The sequence below is a fragment of the Scaptodrosophila lebanonensis genome, unplaced genomic scaffold (assembly GCF_003285725.1).
Source record: "Scaptodrosophila lebanonensis strain 11010-0011.00,11010-0021.00 unplaced genomic scaffold, SlebRS2 tig00000053-arrow-pilon, whole genome shotgun sequence".
Lineage (NCBI taxonomy): Eukaryota > Metazoa > Arthropoda > Insecta > Diptera > Drosophilidae > Scaptodrosophila > Scaptodrosophila lebanonensis.
This window is the reverse complement of record NW_022060548.1, coordinates 10320745-10339357: the sequence shown is the minus strand read 5'-3', so window position 1 is coordinate 10339357 and position 18613 is coordinate 10320745. Positions and strand designations below refer to the sequence as shown.

At 37.0% G+C, this 18613-nt stretch overlaps 1 protein-coding gene across 1 annotated transcript; it reads right to left on the bottom strand.

The window, feature by feature from the left end:
- Positions 1-16811: 16811 nt before the first annotated feature.
- LOC115624280 (uncharacterized protein CG45076) lies at positions 16812-17674 on the bottom strand (the record flags this gene model as incomplete). Its single annotated transcript, XM_030518904.1, has 2 exons — positions 17515-17674; positions 16812-17447 (listed from the first exon to the last, which is right to left on the bottom strand). Coding segments are annotated over exons 1-2 (726 nt in total), but the record flags the coding sequence as incomplete, so codon positions are not given.
- Positions 17675-18613: the final 939 nt, after the last annotated feature.

The window sequence follows — 18613 nt, the reverse complement described above, 5'->3', positions numbered from 1 at the left end:
TCAAAACAGACTGAAACAAAGCCCAAACAAACAAGCAAACTTTCGGTGTCTTAAAGCGGAGGCGGAAGATCTCCCTTTCTCCCTTCATCTTCGTAGGACCGCCCGTAGGGAGTTCGTTCTTAAGACTAGCCCGAAGCTCCTGGGCTCATTGCTATGCTAGCAGAGTCATTAATTTGTTGTTGTAGCTAAGAAGCAGCTGCCTCCACATGTGGGCGGTACGCCAGGTCAAGGAGATGTCCTCGGCTCCCCATCCCTACCACGGAACCGCAAACAATTTGCTTACACTTTCTTATAGGCCTGCTGTTCCAACAGTCGTCCTTTTGACAGGCCACTTGGAATTTTCATGACTATGCCTTCACTTATTTACTCGCGTCCCCTTTCCTTGCCATTGTCTTGGTGGTTGAGTTTTCTCGGCCGCTTTTGTATTGCAAATTCTTTTTCCATTAGCAGTTTAATATTTAATGACTGCTGTTTATCGCACATAATTGAATTCTGCTGCCTTAACAAACGCCGCTGCCCTTTCGCCCTTTCGCCTTTTTACTCATTATATTATTATCTTTTGTTTGTTATATCCGCCATATTGTTGGTGTTGTTGGGCATTTTTGTATGCTGGGTTGAGCCTAATTAATAATAAATGTCTGTCTGCCGCACTATGGGATATGTTAATTACTGTATGCCTTAAATTAATTAATTCAATTATTGTTTAGTGTCAAATAATTTCTGAAAAGTTTTATTTTCTTCCCCCTTACTGCAATACAATAATTTAATTTAAATACGAAATTAAATAAGTAAATAAATTTTACTTGCAATTAAATTTAATATTTAAATAAATCAATATTTAAATGAATTAATTCAATTATTGTTTAGTGTCTAACATGTCTAAATTTCTCAAAAGTTATATTTTCTTCTCACAGTATATTTGATAATTGCGTTCACTGCAATACAATAATTTAATTCAAAAATGAAATTAGCACTATTATATTTGTTTCAATATCTGTGCAATATTTTGTTCATTTGAATTGAATTTATATTGATAAATAAATAAATTTTAGTTGCAATTATATTTATAGTTATATTTTCTTCTCACAAATAGTGTATTTGGTGTTTAATTTCACTGCAATACAATAATTTAATTCAAAAACAAAATTAGCTTTATTTGTTTCAATATCTTGGCAATACTTTCTTCATTTGAATTGAATTTATTTGATTAAAATTTTAGTTACAACTACATTATATATTTAGTTTCAATTTGCAATACTTTATTAGTTGCAGCTGAATTTTGAAATAGTCCCTTTGTATTTATTTTAAAAGACTATTGATTTTTAGTTTATGCAATTTTTTTTTTATTAGTCATAGCTCTTTTATTGACCCGTTTTTTGTGAAAAGCAACATACGAGTGCCTTGTGGTTGTGACAAAATTTCCCCATCTAGAATCCATTTTAATGAGATGGTGGAAATGCATTTTAGTGCCATGAGGCTTAAAGCTTGCTCTGACATATGAGATTTGGTTTATTTTTTTTGCACAGCACCCACACTTTGGCACCTTTCTGCTGAGGCTTTAATGTGCTTTAACAGCTAATACATGCACGTATAATTCTCAATCAAAGAGGCGGGGATTGGTGTGGGTGTGGGGGTCACATTATACTCGTATTATAAATCACACACATGACCAGCCAGCTGGCTTGCCTTGAACCTGTTTAAATGTGTAGGACACGAAACCAGAACATTATTCTCTTGCTCAACTCCTCTCTCTCTCTCTCTCTCTCTGCTTCTTCAAAGTTCGGCCTCTAAACTCTGGCCATTTTTCGCATTTACCGGCGGCGCCATTTTCCTTTCTTTGGGCCGTCGTAAATAAGAGTTACGCTTTTGCGCCTTTTGAATTTTTGCTGGCAACGAAAATTTAATTAATGTATTTTCTTCGTGTTTTCGCATATTCATGTTTCAAAAGTGTAGACCACGTGCATGTGTGTGCATGACTAGCACGTTTTGCTCATTAGGCGAGGTGCACAACAACAAGAAAAAAAAAACACACATCTTACATCCAGCATCCTTAGATACGAGTAGTCGTAAATATGCGTTAACAGTGCGCTAATATGCTGGGCCCTATTCCGGCATTATGTAGACATTAAGGCCAATTTATATGCCAAATTGTGCAAATATGGAGCAGAGTTAAGCAAGCTGGCTGGCTGGCTGGCTGACTGAAAATTCAAGTGCAAGGCAAACTGGAAAAGGCCAAGGTGGCGACAAGGATGACAGTCCGGCCAGGCGCGCTAATGAAAAGAAAACAAACTGCAAAGAACAACAACAAACAAGACGGGGGTATAGAGAGAGAGAGAGAGATAGAGGGGGGGGGGGGGGGGGGGGAGATATTCGTATATAGTATGCACAGTCAAGGATGCAGCTTGTCTGCTGTCTGCAAGCCAATGGAGCTTTTCAGCAACCCGAGCTTTGACTCAAATGCCGAGCACTTTTCGACTATAATTTTCCTTTAAACGCCATTAAACAGCTTGCCACAAACTCACATAAATTATGCAACAAATACCCATGATTATTTATGATGCTTGCCCACAAAAATAAAGCAAAACAGAAAAAGAAAAAAGAAAGAGCGACCTGCAAATTTGCTGAAAGACTGTCAGAATGCACGGCGAAAAGGGAATGAGAAGAAACCGAGATATACTTGTATATAAAAAAGATAAACAGCAGCAGCAGCCAAACAAAGGTCGTAATTCAAATTTATGTATAAATTTTGTTTATTGTGGCCAGCGCGACTGACAAAAAACACAAAAAAATGTAACCATTTGGGTCTCTGTTTTCAGCAGCAGCCAATGAAAGAGTTAACTTTCCCATGAAACCTAATTTGTCAAGGCAAACAAAACGAGTAGAATGCAGAAGTTAAGAGCCACCGCCCCATAAATACCCTATACTCAAGCCCTATTACCAAGTCTTACAATTTAAATAACCTGAGAAAGGCAGCTTTAAATTTCAGATTGTTCATAAATTATGACTATTTGAATTTAGTAGTAAGAATGATTTTTGTTTCGATTTATGTCTGCTACATAATAAAATTATTTTCCAACAACTTGAACTGCCTGTAGAGAAGACTACGTTCCATGTTTGGTATCCCTAGCTGTTACGATTGAACAGCTATCTAGGATCATACAGTCGAACATAGGGCAGACCGATTCGTTTTGTCGTGCTGACCAAGTACCCCTCACCTTTTAGTAAACGCGAACAGTAAAAAGTTCGTGGTACATGGTATAAAAAATGAATGTGGAATACGCATAAATTTTCACGGCTCTTTAGGCAACGCACAGCGGACAACGACGCATATTTATGGCAAATTAAATATCTAAGAAATTGTTGACCCAGCTCGAATAGCCGAATTGTGGAGGCAATTGCAGTCGATCTGAGGCAAACATATGTCTGCCATAAACAGCTTGCCAGTTTCAACTCGGGCTCATTAGAAACGCCCCCAAACCCATGACTGGCTGCGCATCATGAATGCCATGTCGGCCAGCCAGCAATCCATCAGGCATCACGTTACGTTCTGACATTGATTGCTCAGACCACAAAACGCCTTTTGGTTTACTCGCTTGGCAAATTGTTCTAACGCTTTTTGTGTGACTCTTGGCAGAAGGACACACTTTTTTGACACATTCTGCTTTCCATTTGACAGTTGCACTTGTACGCTGCACTGTGGTCACAAATCGGCTTACATACAATGGAAGCATTTGACTCTAGTTTGCTCTGAGTTTCCAATAAATATGTCATATTCTTTTAACTTTATTTCTATAGCCATGGCATAAGAAAGACAAGCTGGGGTAGTATGGATTAGAGCGAATGTTTGTAGCTAACAGACTAAAAAGTTGTTAGATCTGTACGACTATATGAATACAAGGAGCTTGGAAAGTAAAACAGCTAATAGAATCCAGCTGGATGCAATCCCTACTTTTTTTTGGCAATTGGCTTATAAATAATTTAGATTTTAAAGAATTTCATTTAAGCAACTATTTAACTGCCGGTTGTTCCCGAAGTACCCGAACTAACAAGGATAATGCAACAAGTTTGGGAAGAATGAACTATATTTTTCTGATTATTTACTTTTAGCTCAAAAAACCTTTCCTAGCGATGTCCATAGCTTTAAACAGCATTGTTTTCAAGTTCGGAAAAAGTAATCGCTCTGTTAAATCGCTTTTATTTTTAGGAAATTCGTCATTTAAATTTTCACAAAGGCAGTACAACTTTCTATCAGAAACTTTATATCAGAAAAAACTGAAGTTTGTTTTTAAATTAAGAAATGCTTTCTTTATGGTTATGCGATATTTCTTGTTTACTTAACAAGAAATAAAAATAAAAAATTAGTATTTCTATTTACATTCTTTATTTAAAGGAAGTGGGTCAAAATTGATTCCCTCAGCTAGTCTCGCATTGAACTCTCAAAAATAATTGAAGCTTCGGCTTTTTGCTTTGAAGAACTCATGCATTTGAAAATACTTAATAAATTAATTTTATAATAAGTTTTAAATAATATCACACCTTTTTTTTCTATCATATTTACCACGGCAAGGTTAAAAATTATTGAATGAATTACTAATGCTGTGCTGTTCGAATTGTCTTTTAAATAATATGTGACTAATTGTCAGTTGAGTAATAGAATTTTGTTGACAAACTATCAGTTTCTACAAAGTATTTCCTGTCTAGTTTTGTATGGGGTTACCTATATTTGTTTTACCTACTAATTTTAACGAATGTTGCGAAAGAAGGAAATATATTTTATAAAGGACTAGAATCAGTGGATTTCATTTTATTTTGTTTAAACCCACTATGCTCTCGGCGTGCATATTATGTGTTGTTCTTGTTTTTAGAAGTCGCTGAAAATTGTGGTCTAGTTTTTTTTATTAGCTTATCAAATGCAAACGTTGAGACAAATAAGCCAACTACATATGCCTGTTTTTTATTTCCTGCTACCCTCTATATATCTTTATCCTTGCGATGGATACATTGCCTTAAGGCTGATGTTTGTAGCGCCAGGAATTAAGTGTGGCTGCTGACATCAGTTCCTCTTCTCTTGTTAATATTATTATACTTCCATTACAACTTTTGGGTAAAGCTTGAAAATTATTTCATGAACATGAAGAAAAGGAACAATGTCTGCCTGTCCGTCCATCTGGTTATCCTTTTTAAAAACTACAGCTACATTAAACTTGCAAGGGTATGTAGACTTCGGTGCTCCAAAAATATGACATATTCTTGATTTTCTTCTTCTTTTGTTTCTGGTTTTGGCTCACCTTGCTCATAAAGCGCACACGTGCGTTGCGTGGACTGCGCTGCTTTAACCATTTTGTTTGCTTCCAACTAGCACGTGCGCCGGCTTCGAGCAGCACAACACCAACAACTTGAAGTTAACTTCAATGCTTTGCATTTTCTAGCAATTTGCATAAATTTGTAGTTTGCGTTGCTTATGCAAGCCCCAAATGCCAATGCCAATGCGAATAGCAATGACAATGACAAAATCGCCTCAGGCTATGCGCTGCCCGAAATGTTTCTATCGCAAAATGTTGGCAGATAGACAGACGACAACAACCGAAAGTAAAATGGGAAAAAGGAAAAGGAGAATTGGGGCAAACATTATGCCATTTTTATGCCGTTACACATCACTCGATTTATCTGATTCCTTTTGTGCTTTCCGAATATCTCGTCCTCGACCTGTGTTCACAGCTGTGCCATTTGGTTTGCTGACATTTTCCTTTCAGGTTCAAAATCAGCCAATTAATAAAGGCACTTTTCATTTGAGCAAGCACACACACATACATACTTACAAATACTTTATGCTTTTTAATGAAATTATGCAACTTATTTGCCAGTTGACAGCTCAATTTATGAGCAACGCATTCAAAGGCATTTCCATAGCGTTGGCTTTTTCTTCATACGCCCAACGGGCCTGCTTGGCCAAGCCATACCAGTTGAGAGCAACTCAGCCCAGGCGAGGCCAGTCCAGACCCAGCTAGCCGGACTTAACCATATCGAACGACGGCCCATAAATAAGCACAGCCATGCAATTATGCGCTTGAGCTGTCATTGCAACTGCTCGGTGCGAAAATTGCATATTGGCATAAATTAATCAGCAGCAGCAGCAGCTGCAGTTGGCCGTGATTGCGCGCCTGACTGCTTGACTGACTGGTTGAGTGAATGACTGCAGGGCACAAGGACCCCCTGCCACCTTTAGCTTCCATTTCACCCAATGTGGGTGGTTGTGTGAGTGCAAAAGCATTTACTTATATATAGTTTGTGTATAGGAATATATCAGCAGGACATTGATTAAAATTCAAATACACATGTTGCCTGTCTGTCTGCCTGGCTTGATTTTGTTATTTCCATTTTAATTAATCAACGTTAAGATGTTTCAGTTAAGGCTCAAGAACAAATTAAATTAAATGAATTAGGCTGAAGTACTAAAATAATATTAACATTGAAGTAGACATACAAATAAATATACAAAATAATTAGAGGATGCATAATTAAATAAAATTATATAAAAAAGTATAATTTAAATATAAAACAAACAGATGTAAATATAAACAATTGTGAGCATTAGCTATAAATACTAGCTATAAAAAAGAAATTGAAGAAACGTCTAAGAAAATTTAAAATTGGTTTTCAAATAAATGTCGGCCCAAAACAAGAAATAAATAAAAAGGCGAAATTAACTCGGTCTCATAAATTCGAATTAAGAACAACATTTAATAATTTAATAACTCAAAACAGATATCATTATATAATTAATGTGTATTTTTTGAAGTACAAATCCAAACAAAATGAATTAATAACAAACTCTTTCAGTTTTGATGCAACAAATTTACAGTTTTCAATCTTCTGCAGCGAATTGTGTTTTATGTAACTTCGAATCGTCAAATAATTGGTAAATAAATAATAAATCTATAAATAATTTTTCGTTAAATAATTTCATGATATTTTTGTATTCCCCTTTTAAATAATGAGAAATCAACTTAAACACAATCTGATTCGCCAACTTCTTAAATCAGATGCAAATCTAACTATCTGTTCTAACTAAGCCGAAAACAATTTTTATTCTAATGATAAGCTTATACTAGGTGTGGGTGTGGGCGTGTGCCTTCTATGCACTCAATCGATACAATACCAATACATCAATATCTGTTATATTTCAATTACATTCACGTGTTTCTTATCAGTCAGCTATTTACATAGACAATGAAGTATCGGTTAATAAATTTAACCTATATCTGCTTTTGGCTTCAACATAATCTAAGTATTAATGGCTATAAAAATGAACAACAAATAAAAAAACATAAATAAGTAGAAAAAAATCATACATTTTTAAAACAGTTCGATAACCTAATCCGAAAAAAATATGTGTTCATAGTAAACGGAAAAGCTACTATTTCATATTCCGTATAAATTTATGGAAATTTGAATAAATTCTTAATCTATATAAACAGAGCAATAATAGCATGCCCAATTATAGTGGTTTCGATTAAGAACCTGTTTGAATTCACCTCAAATGGCGCGAAATTGTGGCAACAATAGTAAACATTTCGCGTTGAGCACTTTTTTGTAGCATACATTTGTGCGCGCTTTTAAAATGGCCCCAGCCGCGAAATGTAGAGCACTTTTTACAGTTCGTTTAACGCATTTTCATCGCACACTCATAAAATTGGTTGCTTTGCTTTTGACGCATTTCACTTGTCTATCCGTCTATCTGTCTCTTTGTCCGCATATTCTGCTGTCCGTCTGTTTGCCACTCGTATTGTGCGGTTTCTTGGGTGCTTGGTTTAATTGATTTGCTTTAAAGCTTAAGAACTCGTTTCCAATGACGGCAACTAGGCAAAACTTTGCCAGCTGCTGAAAAGAAAACTGCAGACAATTAAGCGAACCAACGAACGAAGAGCAACTGCAGCAATTACTTATTCGAAACCTGCCTCTGTTTCTGCCACTGTTTCACCCCAACCCTTGGCCCCTGCCAACTGACTCGACACTGTTAGTGGCTGTGGCAGCATCAGTGACGGCCACGGAGACGGCAGCGGCGTGAAAGTGAAATACTTTTACCAAGGACTTTCATTGTTGCGGTTTGGCTTTCGTTGCTGTTGCTGTTGTCTGTTGTTTGCGCAAAATATTGCACAAAATCTCTGCAGAATGAGTGTAGAGAGGAATTGTGTCAAGCATTTGGTTACGTTTTGATTCGAGTTTTCCGATGGTTTTGGCACAGCAAATTGCAAAATTCTTGCGGCCAGACTTAAACGCAGCTGCTTTTTCCCGATAAACGCAAAGCATGCATTAATTCAGCATTAATATTTGAACAATGCTGCTGAAAAGCGTAATAACAATTAGCCGCACTTCAAAATAAATACAAGTATAGTACATGCCATACCATATATACAAATACCATTCTCGACCACGCCATGGTCAGCCAAGCCACATATTAACATTTTAAAATACAATTGAATCAGAGCGCAAAAAGCGCGGAAATTGCATTGGTTAAGCATAACAAAGCGCCATTGGCGTGGTTCAGAGGGGGAGCGATATCTATAAAATGGAACCGAACGGAAAAAATCACTTTAAAGTGCGTGAGAAATTAATTGCAACTGTAACCGAATTGAATAACCGCAAATAAAGCGGCGCACATTGTCCGTCATTTACACACTCGGCTTTTAAAAACTGAGCACAAATTGCAATTGGGTTGAGTTTAAATGTAAAATTAAATTGTAAATGTTAAGCGTGTTAACGCAATTGCAAAAAGCCGGATCATGATTGGTCGCTTCTTCAGTCGAAACGTAGTAAATGTTTGCAGAATTCAATTCAATCTGTTTACTTAAATAAGACAGCGGAAATTGTTCAATATCACTTCTTTTTTATAGTCGGAATAATTTTTATTTCGATTTTGCTTATTTTGTGATTTTTACAGTTTTACTCCAAATGAACAAATAGTTCATAAGAAAACGTCGTAAATATTTTATTTAATGAAGATAGCAGATATTTTTCAATTCAGTGCCACTTCTTTTTATAGTTGGATTATTTTTTAATACAATTTTTCTTATTTTGTGATTTTTACAGTTTTACTCCAAATAAACAAATAGTTCATAGGGAAACGTCGTAAATATTTGCAGAATTCAATTTAATCTGTTTACTTAAGGAAGACAGCGGAAATTGTTCAATTCAGTCCCACTTTTTTTATATTATTTATATTATTATTTTTACAGTTTTACTCCAAATAAACAAATAGTTCAAAGGGCACAAACCATCAAAGCAAACAAGTATGCTTTTTTTCTATTCATACGTACTTGTGCATGTGTTTTCCATACTCATTAGCGTTTGGGAGGTTCTTACTCAATGGGTTTAATATTTTAAGCGTTGGTTGCACATCACTCAACATGACTCGCATTTGCATGACTAATCCAAATGCGCTGCAGCAAGCCCCCTTCCCGGCTACTTAGAGTCAATTGGCAACATGGGTGTGGATGTTGCAGGAGACAGTCTCGACGAGCAGTTCAACCATTGCCTGGACAGCCACTTAGCAGCGCCAACAGCTCGTCGTTTATCAATTGAAAGCGATTTGACGATGCTGTTGTGGTTGCCGTTGTTATTGTTGTTCTTGTCAGAATAATGTGGGTGTGGGTGTGGCTGTGGCAGTAGCTGCAGCTTCTTGTGGCTCTTCAGTCAGCACTCTAGTCCGATTTCTGCAAACAAATCTCGAGGCAAACAGAAGTGACGGGCTATCCCATCACAACATGTCTGGCATGCCAATCACCATGCTGCCCTGAACTAAGATCACAATGTGTGGGCCAGATGCTGAGGGTCTGTTGGCACTCAGAATGCCAGTCTGTTTGGATGTCACTTAACCGGATGGGAGCGCCTTTCATTTTATGCCCGAGGCTCTGAATAATTTCAACAATAGGGAAATTTATCACCTTTGTGCTCATAACTAGACAAAAGAGATGAGTTTATCGGAGTCACCCATTAACTAGTAAGCTTTTGAAAATTACTGTTCAATTTATAGTTAGTAATCGTAGTCACAGTCGAGTCAGTTTACAAACAAAATGAAGTCTGAATAAAAAATCTTTTTACTGAAAAAAATCTCTTCAAAACTAGAAAAATATATAAATAACGGGAAAGACAAATTTTTAATTTTACAATATAGATAGATAGCCAGATATATAGTTAGATAGATAAGTACATCAAGAGACATATACAGATAGATTGATTGATTGAAGTGCTGAAACTTATTTGATTGTTTTTCTAAATCTCTAAGCTGCTGAATTACTATATACTTATTGCTTAAATATTAGCCTTGAACACTTAAAAACTTGCAAGGAAAAATTAACAATTTTTAATTCTAATAAATCTACATTAGAACTTACACTTCGGGTCAGCATTAAATCTTCAATTAATTACAGAAAAAAGCAAACAGACAGTCCAGAATTAGGCCAGCAACCTTTTTCGAATTTTTAGTACTGCTGTACTCACAATATTGCCTAAACATTGAATCCTTCAGCTTTAAAAATTGCAGAGGACAGCAAATACAATACAAATATTTACAGAATGTATCAAGCGACCTTTTCTGAATGGCAGGCCCAATCGGGGATTGGGATGTCACATTTTTCCTGAGACCTGCAACAGCTTATTAACTGCCTTGAATAAGTGTGCCAGTTCATAACGTAAATTAATCCAAGGATATTTTAAGGACACTTTATATAGTTCGGTATGTGTTGAATCTGCCTTCAGTCAGACACGTTAATCGTTTGAAATAGGCACATATAGATATTTCTCATTCCCACGTTTGAAAGTTTCTCAACTCTATTTTTTGTTCAATGTCACTAAAAGCGGCTTATCCTGCTGTCAAAGCAGTGTGTGCTTGTGTGTGTGTGTGTGTGTGTGTGCGCTTGTGTGCGTGGCCGTGTCAGCAATGTTATTTATGTACTCGTCACAAAAGTTGCGCGTCTTATTAAAAGTTTGGTGCGCCGCTGCAGCTGGCACAGAAAAAACACAAAATAATATGAAAAAAAGGAAATGTAGAATGAAAGAAAAATCTGATTAACTTTGAAAAATTGCGTACACTTTGACTTTGGTAAACTATGTAAATTGCAGTTTTTGTGCCGCAACCCTTCCGCGCCACCCTTCCCCACATCCCTGGGCTCAGCCGCCATACACGAACAGTTTCAGTTTGCTGAAAACTTTACTACACGAGTGCTCGTACATAATTCCAACACAGAAATTTGCTCAACTCCATTGAAATTACAACACACTTGAAACGCTTAGCCAAGCAGCTCAGCTGCTGATTCGGGATACTGGATGCTGATTCAGATGCTGATGCTGATGCTGATTCTGGTGCTGATTCCCCCCCTCGCCAAACTGGCGCACTTTGCATAAATTTCAACTGAAGCATTGCACTTACTTGACACATTTTCTTTTCTTTACTCTCTGATACCGCAGCCTCGATCTACATGCCAGCGCTCCCCAGCCCTCGCTAAGTTCTTGTACAGTGGAATTAAATCGCAATTTAGGGGTGAAAACTCCATAACTTTGGAGCCACAGCAAACATTAACTTTGTAGCTTCAATTTTTTAAAGATATTTCTTTCATATGTTGTCTAAATATTTATTTAATAATTATAAATATAGTAAGTTTGGTGCTTAAAGATATTTCAGATTAACAAGTTTTTGTGGTTTTTTAACATGGATCAAAATTTTGTTTTTAATTTTCTTATTTTTCTAAACATATGTACAGAGTATTTCGAAGTCGGGACACCTGAATTTAGATTCTCTACTTGTTTTAAATTAGAAAATATCGTCATATCTTCATATTTATCTAATAATTATAAATATTTATTTAATAATTATAAATAAGTGTGGTGCTTAAAGATATTTCAGATTAACAAGTTTTTGTGGTTTTTTGTTAGGTGGCATATTTTGAATTGCAGTAATTAAAATAATAAATAAAAGAAATGCAAGTCTAGAAAAAGTTCCACCATGGTTTTCATATATTTCTTTATTATTCCCAAACTAATACATTTGTTTTTAGCATTAATATACTGCACCGTTAATCAACAAATAGGGGCTATATATTACTCTTAACGATAATTTGATAAATCGTAAAATACAAAAATTTTCAGTTGGAAAAAAATAATACGAGTGCCCAAGAAACTTAGTAACATTAAAGTTTAGTTAAAATATAATAATAATGTTTTAATATATTACATATCTTGATGGCTTTTTCAACGGCCAACAAGTTCATATAGAAATATTTTAAACTCTCAATGAAATATCTCCTATAAGTCAATCCAGAGGTTCTCAGAGCTAATTGTGTTACTACTGTCGAGATAGTTGCTGAAAGTTGGAAATCAGAGTATTTTAAATTTTTACATTTTTGCCAAATCGATAATCACAAATTTCAAATAACTTTATGCTGAAGTTATATTTTTCCATATTTTGAACACAAGTAAACTACTCTTGGGTTTTTGATTACATTTTCCCCCAATTTTTTTTTGCATATTAGAAACTGTTCGTTCAATCGTAAACTGTAAAAACACACTTTATATTTATATATTTAAGTTGATAAGGTTTTATAAGCTGTTCTCTTTATTATTAACTAATTATAGATACACACCAATTTATGATGCCAATTTTAGTGAATAAATGAAATGAAATGAATATTTTGAACATTTTTTCCGTCTAACTTTTGCTTTTTCTTCTACAAATTTAAAGCACAATTTTATTTTTTGTAGCTTATTGCACCTTACTGGGTTTTTTAAAGTAATAGTTGAATATACAAGAAAATGTTTTATTCTTGCAAAATGTTTGATTTGCTGAGCCACTGTGACTCACTAAGCTTCATTGTTGTTCATTTGAAAAAGTTTTTGTCTCTGTTACGCGGCTGGCAACAATTTACGGTTAAAAGCTCAACATTGTAACACTGGTTTTTCACTTTTCACTAAGTACCGGTTTTGTATTACACACGTAGGGCCGGGAGTGGAAGCAGCCGCAGGAACGGAACCAACAAAAAAGTGTGTGTAAAGAAAGGGACATTAGGGAATGAATGTGGGGAGGGACTTTTGGGGAGCAATTTGAAAAGTGCGCACAAGTTTTTCCACCGTCTTTTGTGTGGATTTTTGCTTCACGTGCAACGTGCAGCGTGCAGCATGCAACGTGCGAAGTTTGTCACTCAGTCAGTGAAATTGTAACGGCAACACTTTGTCTGTGCATCCTTCAGAGCCCCCTTCCCGCCTCCCTCCTTCAGGCAGGTGAGTTTCCCGTCGGCGTGTCAACACAAGTTTTGCATTTTCCAGTGTGTTTTTCTTTTGTCACTCCGTTTGCCAGTTGTCGAGTTTTGCTTGTGTTTTATCCGCCTCCTCACTAGACCCCCTTCCCCCTGCATGCTGTTGTTGTTGTTGTACTTGCTGGTTAGCGACGCGCCAGAGCGTCGACCATGTCTTTTAAGTAGTTAAATGAGTTTTCATAGTTTTGCGCCATTTGGCGCAACCCTTGCCCATCCTTGCAATCCTTCCCAATCCCTCCCAGTCCTTGGCTGCCACTCTCCTGCAGACTCGCCTTTGGTTTCATTTGCGCTGCGTGTAAATTAATTTTTGTTGTTGTTGTTATTTCTCTTCTTCGGTTAGTTTATAAAACTCACCATTGGGGCGCATTTTGTGCAAAACTTTTGCCCCATTTTATTAAAATTTAGAACAGTCGCAATTTGGCTTAAGAAAGTTGATGCATAAGTGCAGCGCCACACACAATAGCCTTCCATGGCGGACCATGGATAGAGATAGGGGGATGGTTCAGGAGTTTCCTGCTAAATAAGCAATAGTTATGGCCACCACTCACGCCCCCTTGCTTATGGTTTCAGTGTAAGGATTCGAAATTCAATTCGATTTTAAGTTTTGGGCCATTGATTGTGGTTTCCTTTCTTTGCGCCTTAAACTTGTATACTAGTTGGCAGAGCTAGAGAAATTAAGGCAAATATGTAAAACTCTGAGCTAAATAAACGCTTAAATAAATGCTGAAATCTAACAAATCCAATGCTACCATATAATTTAATAATTGCCATTCTTTGGACAGATATAATGGATATCCAGCTAGTTATGTTCCAAGAATCATTTGCCATCATTTCCGTCAGAGTGTATCTGCTTTTGGTGTGTTGGTTTGTAAAATTTCGAAGGTAGTTAGACCATATAGATCACATGTTATAGTTAAAGATAAGATTAGCAGGACGAAAGGCATTGATAAAGACATGTCAGGCTGTGTGTCTATCCATCTGTCTGTTGAAATAACTATTAACTATTCTGATTAAAATTTGCGTTAAGGGTTCTATCTGACGGACAAATAAATATAATGTTCAGACCGACTATATCAGATCACTACTCGTATATCATATAGCTGTTAACCAACTGATATAATATTGATTAAAAACTTGTTCATTTCTAAAGATATATGATCCAGATTGAATATTACGAATGTTGTAATCATTACTCGAGGGTCGCAAATGGTCCCCAGAGATGGTACCAAATAAGTAATCAATGTTTTCTACTGAAAGATCAGAAGCACTCGACTGCTCGAGTATATATTTAGATATAGCTTGAAATTATTGATTTAACTAAATTTAACTATTTAATTCAACATCAATTCAATGTGCGCTTTTAATTTTGAAAAGATAAAAGTTGACTGACATGAAATTATAGCCAAGCTATGTTAGATCCATAGACAATAGAAGTAAAAAATTGGCCAAAATACGTATCCCGGCTAAGCAAAAGTTAAGCAGAAAGAACTCGGAGCTTAAAGGAAGGAAAAAGAGAGCCCTCTTCTGAATGAAATGGCAAAAGCAAACATCCCAATGGACACACACTTTTACGAACACAAGCGGAACAGATTCATTTGGCAGCATTTGCCATGAGGGCAACCCTTTTCGGATTAGCAGATCAACGCACAAATGACCCAAACAATCGTCAGACGTCTTACGAGCACTCACGGGTCTTTGTAATCGGGCCATTGGGGTTGAATGTGGATTGGAAAGCTTATTGACGAGCAAGCTTACAAGTATGTGGCAAGGCATTTAGTATTGCTGTACAATGAATGGATATTTCTGCTTAAGTCCGTTGTGGGAAAACCAATATTCGTGTCCTAATTAAAGCAGTCGATACAAATACTTATATAGCAAAGGCATTTGTTTCTGACATTTCTGCTGAAGAAAAAGTTGAAGTGCAGCCTGTCCAGTAAATGATTTTCTCGCTCTTTGTTGCAAACAGTTGCAAATTTTTGACACTTTTGTGTGCGCCTTTTGTGTCCCAAAGAGCTGAGCAGCTGAAGCTGTGGTCTGCGACCCAAACTAATCATTATTGAAAACGTGTGGAAAAAGTTTTTAATGCGCCTCAGTGGCCACCACACAGCCTATGATGGTTCGCAGCTCGGCAAAAGTCATTCAAAAGTTATAACAAAATAGCTTTGGTCAAATTGTTTTACAAGCCAATTGTGTTATTTGTAGCATTACCTTTTGCTTTTGTTGCCTCTGCTGAGCCGGGTTGCCATTGTTTGTCGAAGCGACAAAGTCTCCCAAAGGGACTCAGCAGTTCCAAAAGGGACGACGATGACGAGAGAAATACCCGTAAAGTGCCAACACATTCAAAGAGGGTCTTACTGTGCCCTCGAAAGGGGCAAAATAGCTTTGTTGAGACGTCTCCAACTCTTCAGCAGCTTCTCCAATCACCTAAACATATCAATTTTGGACCAAGGCTTTAATTTGGTTTTCAAAGTGTTGCTGCTTATTTCAAATTGGTTTTATATTTAGAAACTTGTTTATTCGAAATTTATTCACATTATGGGAATTAAAAAAAAAATTTCATTTAAATTAACATTTTATGCTTGTTTATGCTTTTAAGTTGTGCACATGAAAAATGTAAATAATCATAAATTAAATAATTAGTTGAAGGGTACTCAAGTATTTGAAATACAATACAAAACAATATATTGGGGCAGCAGCTAATATCTCGTATTCTTAATCATTTAAGCTAATAGAAGAAGCATCAGCTATTCTATAGGCTTTGTTTTTCTTTAGTTTTATTTAGTATAAGTTATGCATTGTTTTGGGTTTGCCTCTCGAATCGACAGCTATGTTTGTCGATAAAATTAAATTTAAAAAATAAATTTGTTTTAAGTAAATATCAATAATGTAAAACATAAACTGTGTCTTCTCTGTACTCCCCTTAACTAACATTGTTTGTCTCCGTTTGGCTGCCCTCTTCACTGGCAAGGAATAATTTTGTTATTAGCAATGCTTCTAAATACTAATCTGACGGGATTTGGAAGGTAGGAGGTAAGCATCTGTTTAGTTAATTAGTCAATTAAATGGAAACTGTTTGGAATATTGTTGAACACAGTATTTGGTTTGGTTAAATATTTTGTTCTTCTTATCTGCACACCACATTCAAAAAGAGCATTTAAAGTGTGGCGTGCAGACAACGCTTTTTTTGGCTGCACACTTTTCCTTCTTGTTTCTGTTACTGTGCTTCGTCCTTGAAGTAGCAGAAGGACATTGATGTAGATTGGTTTGTGTAAGGAATTTTTTAAATCTAATAACCTTGGTCTGGGAAATCGTATTTTTAAATGAATTAGAAAATATAATGAAATCTTAAAGAGTACAAAATCAAGAGATGCCTTCGAGGTACTGCGGCTGTTGTTGCAACTGGTGTTCGTGTTCCAATTGCTGTTGTTGTTGTTGTTGCTGCTGCTGCCGCAGAAGCTGTTGCTGTTGCTGATGCTGTTGTGGTCGATGGCCGCCACGCCTCCTTCGTGTGCGTGCCGCCTTTTGTCGCGCCTCGCTGGCCGCACAGGCAGCCTTATAGGCAGCCTTCTTGGTATTCCCATAGTCGGCCCGTGCCGAGCTTAGTTGGCGCAGCAGCATCTCCACACGATTGCGTGCCGCCTCCACCAGCTGGGTCTTCTCGATGAGCTCCTGCTGGGCGCCGCTGGCCGCCGCATCCGCATTTCCCACATTCTCCTGGGCTATTTTGATGGAATTTTGGAGGGCCTGTAGCAGGAAGTGTGCCTGTTTGGCGGCCGTGGCCGCAGAGTTCAGATTGCTTTGGGAGCTGCTCATTGATGAGCTCTCCTCCTGCACCACCATCTCGGCCTCGCGCACCTCCTGCTCCAGTTGCTCGACAATTTGCTGCTTGCCCGCTAAAGCCGCTTCGGCTGCTTTGGCCGCCTGCAAGGCCTTCTCGGCCAACTGCGTCTTGACTTGCCGGGCAGCAGCCTCGGCCGCCGGCTGTTGTGTGTCCGAAGCCTGCTTGGCTTCCTGGGCGGCTTTCTGGGCTATATTCGTGGCCGTTTGCTTCGAGTTGCCTCGATTTAAAGTCATGCCACAGCCAGCCTGGTGGTCAGAGCTGCCGCACTCCTCGCCCTCTCCGTGACCCATGCGTTGAAACTGCGGATAAACGGGCTCTGATGATTCACCTCTCGAAAATCCATGAACAGCTTGAGTCTTCCCTTACCTGACGGTGCAGCTCCTGGGCCTGCGAGCTCGTTAATGTGATCAGAAGTAGGAGAGTCGCAAGGATAAGTGGCAGCGGTGCAATGCGCATAATTACGTGAGCCTTCAAAGTTTCTGTAACTTTTCTTTTCCAGTTGCCGCTTGAACATTTTTACATTTCAAGTAGTTTCCAAAGTCAACGTGGAGTAGAAAATACAATTTTGTGATGAAGCTTTGGCGACAGAACGAGTGTTGGCGCTGCTGTGTGTGTGTGTATTTGTGTGTTTGTGTGTTTGTGTGTGTCTGTGTGTGTGTGTGTGTGTGTGGGAGTTATAAAGTACAACTTTTATGCGCCATTTAACAAAGAGCACTTTTTCATTTTGACATCAGCGACTGCGGCTGGCTTAAAAAATGTGCTGCTCTATGAACTTCCAAGTCCATTAATTAATTCGGCCACTACATTTGTAAAGAGTTCTCCAACCACAACACGGCCGGAATGGTGAAAGCTAACTTGTCAAAGCATGAAAATCTCTGTCCACAAAAACATGCTCAATCATTAGTCCAAATTAGAGGTGAGCATCGGATGAAAGAAAGTTTTTAATCCATTTCAAGTCAATTTCTGCTAATTAAGATCGAAGCTGAGTAGTGAAAGGTGAATGATAAGCCTTTTTCTCAAATTGCTGCCAAAGACTATTAACTTATTTTATTCAGAATGGACAAAAGCTGCAGCTTTGTAAAAAACGAGCAACCAAGGAGATAAAGTGTGATTAGAATTATAGTTAGTCTGTTTTAAGTCAAACAAAAAAATTTGTCAATAAATAAAATAAACAAATAAAAATAAGCTGCTGATGGGGAAAAAATATATAAATTCAAGTTTGGGAGAAAATAAGACAATAGTTAATATTTATTTATATTTATTTAATAAACAACTTAAAAATTAAATACATACATGTCATCAAAAATGATTAGTAAGCTGTTGATGCGGGAAAAAATATATATAAATTCAAGTTTGGGACAAAATAAGATAATAGTAAATATTTATTTATATTTATTTAAAAAAAAACTTAAAAATAATATGCATACAGGTCTTAAAAAATGATTATTAAGCCGTTGATGGGGGA